The 5336-nt window shown below is 49.5% G+C and overlaps 1 protein-coding gene across 1 annotated transcript; it reads right to left on the minus strand.

The window, feature by feature from the left end:
* Positions 1 to 486: 486 nt before the first annotated feature.
* LOC146009327 (uncharacterized) lies at positions 487 to 4985 on the minus strand. The gene is made up of 2 exons (XM_083149589.1): positions 3628 to 4985; positions 487 to 611 (listed from the first exon to the last, which is right to left on the minus strand). Exons 1-2 carry the CDS (start codon positions 4922 to 4924, stop codon positions 556 to 558), a joined length of 1353 nt encoding a protein of 450 aa, XP_083005715.1. The 5' UTR covers positions 4925 to 4985; the 3' UTR covers positions 487 to 555.
* Between the last annotated feature and the right edge of the window lie 351 nt (positions 4986 to 5336).

Here is a 5336-nt window from a genome sequence, read left to right on the forward strand (position 1 = left end):
GTCGATGTATCCTATAGCAGGATGCCGTCGGCAGGTGGACAACAGTAGTTTGCAGGAATCTATGACCTGCAAACTTCCTTTGTTCTAGGGAATAGGATTGCCACCTAGCAACAGCTGGTGGGTTAGGGTGGCAAGCCTCCCGAATGCGCAGAAAGGTAAAGTGAAAAAAAATTTTCACTTACCTTTCCCCTGCTTTAGGGAGCGGGTCCGGGTGCCGGGCGCGTGCACGCGCCGGGCGCGCGCGCGCACGCTGGTCACGTGCGCGCTCGCGCTCTCCTGAGCCCAGGATCCCGCCCCCTAGCTTTAGTTTTTTCGGAAGGTCGCCGATGGCAATCCCAATTAGAACATCTGGATGGAACACCTTAGTCAAACTATTAGGGAATAATGACAAAGAGAATTAGGTGCAACGAAGGATTTTACTGAACATAATCACGTAAGTGAAACAAGAACTAGTAAGGACTAACTAGGACTAGCAATACGGTCTATAGAAGGTAGAGTCCAATAAGAAGGACCAAGTGGTCGACTTGAAACTGTGGGCGGATGAGCCAGACGGATCTACTTGTTCTCCTTAGCTGGTTGTGCCTGCGGCTTCTTCTGGCCTTTTGGTGCGCCTGGAAGGGCAGAAGAGAATTACAGGATTATAGAATTGAGTTAGAGTAACCAACGGACCTAGCAAGGTCTAGGGTGGGTTGGGTGGGAGCTGTTGCTAGGTGGCAATCCTATTCCCTAGAACAAAGGAAGTTTGCAGGTCATAGATTCCTGCAAACTACTGTTTGTTCGTCGGGAGGCTTGCCACCTAGCAACAGCTGGTGGGTAGACTACCACATACCTGGTGGTTGCTCTAATGAACTCGATCCTTTGAGGATCAGTGGGTCTCCAGTAGTGTTTTACAAACGTATGGCTGGATGACCAACGGGCAGCTTGCATTATCGATTGCAGAGGTAAGCCCTTGGCTGCAGCGGAAGTTACGGCTGCGCCCCTAATTGAATGACATTTGAAGGTTGATGTGTCTATTCCGGCCAGGTTCATTGCGGCTACTATCCATCCACGGATAGTAGATGGTCTAGCAGGACGGAAGGGTTTCCGGCATGTAATGAATAACTGGGAATGGACGCCTCGAATCGGGGATGTCATTTGGAGGTAATGTGTCAAGCATGTAACTAGACACAGGTCCTCATCTGAATGGTCTTTCAGTATGTCAAACTCTACCAGCGGGTTGCTTAGAGAGCTGGTTTTTGTGTGACCCTTTAGGATTATGTGAAAGCCTAATGGGGTTTGTGTCAGCCATGGGTCTGACATGTGTATGAGGCTGAGTTCAGCGCCTCTCGCAGCAAAGGCTAAGGCTAGTAGGGATGCTAGCTTTCTGGATAACATACCCATATCCGATGTAAGGCCTATGGAGGCTAGGAATTGTAAAAATGGTTCGGTGTCCCATGTGCTAGAGTAGCGGGGACCACATGGTCTGGAGAGGAAAGCTCCCTTCAGAAGACGTAGGTAGAGCTTGTTCTCTGTAAGACCGGGGACCAATAATGCTAAGGCCGAGCCGTAAGAGCGTATGGTAGTAGATGCCAGGCCAGCTTCGAACTTAGCTGCTAAGAAGTCTAAGGCTAAGTTGAGGGTATTGGAAGAGAGGGCTTGAGACCGAGTAGCTACCCATGTACTGTATTCGTTAATGATAGCTCGGTATCTGGCCCTAGTTCTGGGTCTCAGAGAGGCATTGATTAGTGTTACTGATGCCGAAGATAAGTTGGCGTTTGCTAATAGCCGAGTAATGTCGCTATCCACATGGATTGTGGCAGTTTCTGGAGGAGGTCTGGGGTCCCCTGAAAACATTCTCTGGGGAGACCTAGGGGGATCTTGGGTCCCTTGCGCAACTGATTGACTAAAGGGAACCAGATCCTGGAGGGCCAGACTGGGTAGACCAGGATTATGTGGGGTACTCTGTCTATCCTGATCTTGTGTAGGACTTTTAGCAGTAAGGCTGGAGGGGGAAATGCATAAGGAAGGGAAAGGTCTGTCCATGGGAAGGACATAGCATCCATGTGTGATGCTCCCTTCGTCCATACCCTGGAGACAAAGGTAGGAACTTGTGCATTGGATGGGGTCGCAAACAGGTCTATCCCCGGGATTCCGAACGTTTTGATAATGTTCTGGAAAACCTGTGGTCTGAGGGTTACTCTGTCTAAAGAAAGATGGTCCCTGGATAAAGAGTCTGCCAGTTCGTTTAATTCCCCCGGTATATAAACGGCTGTGAGGAGAATGTTCCTCTGGACTGCCCAATTCCAAATCTCTACTGCTTCTAGACAGAGATGGAGAGATTTGGTGCCTCCCATCCTGTTCAGGTACGAAACTGCCGTCCTGTTGTCTAAGCAGATCTGTACCGAAATCCCTTGAGATTGGGGAGGAATGAGGGAGTGTAGTGCTAGTTTGGCCGCCCTCAGCTCTAATAGATTTATGTGGAACCTGGTTTCCTGGGTGGACCAAACTCCCCTTATTGCTTTGTTCTGTGTGCAAGCCCCCCAACCCGTCAGGGAAGCGTCTGAGGAAATTATTATGTTTGGTATTGGGTCCAATAGAGGTCTGGGTGTTGGTAAGGGAAGAATTGTCCAGTTCTCTATTTCTGTTCGAACTGGGGGGGTTAATAGGATTTTCTCTCTCCAGGAAAAACCCTTCCTGAGTAGGTTCCCTAGGAGGAATTGGGAAAATCTGCATAGGAGAGGGACTTGCAGAAATCCGGGACCCAGAGCTCTCATTTTCCCTATGAGTTTGGCTAAGTCCCTCATCGACAGCTGGCGATGGAGGGTACGAGAAATTACTGTCTGTACTTCCGTCCATTTCTCTGGTGGGACTGATATCGAGAAGGAAGTGGAGTCTATTAGGAATCCCAGGAATATTATTGACTGACATGGGACCAGGATTGATTTGGGGTAGTTTATGGCGAAGCCCAAATCTAGGAGAAGGGTCGTGGTTAGGTCCCGTTGTGAGAGGAGAGTCTCTCTGTCTGGGTGAACTACAAGTAGATCGTCCAGATATATTAGGCAACGGATGCCCTTCTGACGGAGGTGAGACACTACCGCCTTCATCAGACGAGTAAAAGTGTACGGTGCGTTCGACAGCCCGAAGACCATCACCGTCCATTGATATAGTGTGTCCTTCCAGAAGAATCTTAGGAATCTTCTGTGGTTTTTGCAGACCCGTATCGAATGGAAGGCCTCTTTGAGGTCTACCTTGATACAGTAGTCGTTTTGGGAAAGTAGGAATGGGACTTCTGGTAAGCCCTCCATCCTGAATGTGCGTCTTCTTATGAAGCGATTTAGGTTTTTTACATTCAGGACGGGTCTGTAAGTGCCATCTGTTTTTTTTTATAGGGAAAAGGTGGCTGATCCAACCTTTTTTGGTTATGTCCGCTAATTCTATCTTGCCCTGGGATAGTGCTATGGACAACACTTCGTCTAGCAGTGGGCTGCAGTTCCTTGTACAGGGAAATGCTTGGCGCGGAAAATGGATAAGAGGTAGGGATAGCCCTTTCTCTATAATTTTCAAAATCCACTTGTCTGTGGAGATTGTTTTCCAAACTGTTACAGCTTGTGAGAGGCCAAGGTGGGGGGTTATGTGTACGGGACTTACCATAACCTGTATCTCTCCTTGAGGGGTTCCTGTTGTAGGACGTTCCACCTCTCGTGGGTCTTGTCCTGTAGGAGCCTCCTCTCGATCCTCTGGTGGCGCCACTGTAGTCTCGGGCCGAACCACTGGCTGACGCAGCTCGACCCTCTTGGGAAAAGGGTCTTCTGGAGGATTGGGGGCCTTTGAGATCTGAGAAGGATCTACGGGCTTTGTATCTTATCTTAACCTCATTAATGAAGTCTGGACCGAACAGGTCTCCATCTGCCAGGTTGGGTACCTCCACGGGCTTAGGTGCGAGGTTAGTTAAACCCGCCTTTGTGAGCCAGCGTACTCTGCGGGTATTTGATATATAATCAAAAGTTTGGCCAATCATTAAAGTGGCTCTGCTAATGGCCTTAAGGAGGGCGTTCTTAGATGCTATTAGGGAATCTAGAGAACCCCCACATTCTCCCTCTTTTTCTGCCTTATCGAGGACAAAGAGGAGGGGACCAGCTGCATCTGCCACTTTCAGCTGTATTTTCCTTAATAGCTTATCATTAGCGTCACTTTGGGTTTTTTCCCCTATTAGTGAGCTGAGTGCCGGGTCGATTTCGGGAGCAAATAGGGCTGGTATATCTGGTATGCCCGTATGGCTTCTTAGAACCATTTCGTCCTCTTTTACCAGAGCAGTTCTGAATGCTAACTGGGCAAAATTATAAACCTCTGAGCGTTCATTAAGTGCCCAATGAGAGGCGTATAATTTATTGGGTGGCGTTCTGCCTGCCAATTGTACCCTGGCCATCTGCAGGTCGCTGTACTCGCCCCTTTTAGTGGATGCGGACGTTCTAGTAACCTCCTCTGACTCCCAGTCTACCTGAGGGGTTACTGTCTCACTATAGTCGTGAGGTTTAGGCAGCGCATGCTGCTTGCTAGAACCCTTATGGGACTGGGTTAGCAATTGCTGCCGTTCAGAGGCAGTGTGTTTTTGCCGGCCGTGGGCAGAAGATGGTGGTATGTCACGCACCATTTGGGTATTCCGGCTACGGGCAATACCCGGGAAAGAGACGTATTCTCCCGTACGGGCGTCTCTGTGAGAAACATTGTCTGTATGTTTCTTTTTTGTGGTGTGTTTCCTCACCTTTTTCTGAGGAAACACTGAGGGAGACTGTTGCTGACCACCAGGTGTCTCCCTCTCAGACTGGGAGCTGTCCCTGCTCCCCTCAGAGCTGACAGGGACTGTGCACTTTTTTCTCTTAATAATAATATTATCTTCTGAGGAGGAACTGTCCTCAGACAGTTGTTGCCTCCTCTTTCTGGGCATTTTTGCCCACTTGCTGACAGATGGGGACTTGTACAGTGTGTCTGTTGCTGAGACAGACACAGAGTCCTCCATCTCTGTCGCGCTGAAGAAAAAACTAAAGCTAGGGGGCGGGATCCTGGGCTCAGGAGAGCGCGAGCGCGCACGTGACCAGCGTGCGCGCGCGCGCCCGGCGCGTGCACGCGCCCGGCACCCGGACCCGCTCCCTAAAGCAGGGGAAAGGTAAGTGAAAATTTTTTTTCACTTTACCTTTCTGCGCATTCGGGAGGCTTGCCACCTAGCAACAGCTGGTGGGTTAGGGTGGCAAGCCTCCCGAATGCGCAGAAAGGTAAAGTGAAAAAAATAAAAATGTTGACAGTCAATACGTCAACCACTATTGGTCAGCAGGTCATAGCTCGACACGTAAAAAGAGTTG

This window comes from Crinia signifera, chromosome 6 (genome assembly GCF_055691185.1).
Source record: "Crinia signifera chromosome 6, ASM5569118v1, whole genome shotgun sequence".
Classification (NCBI taxonomy): domain Eukaryota; kingdom Metazoa; phylum Chordata; class Amphibia; order Anura; family Myobatrachidae; genus Crinia; species Crinia signifera.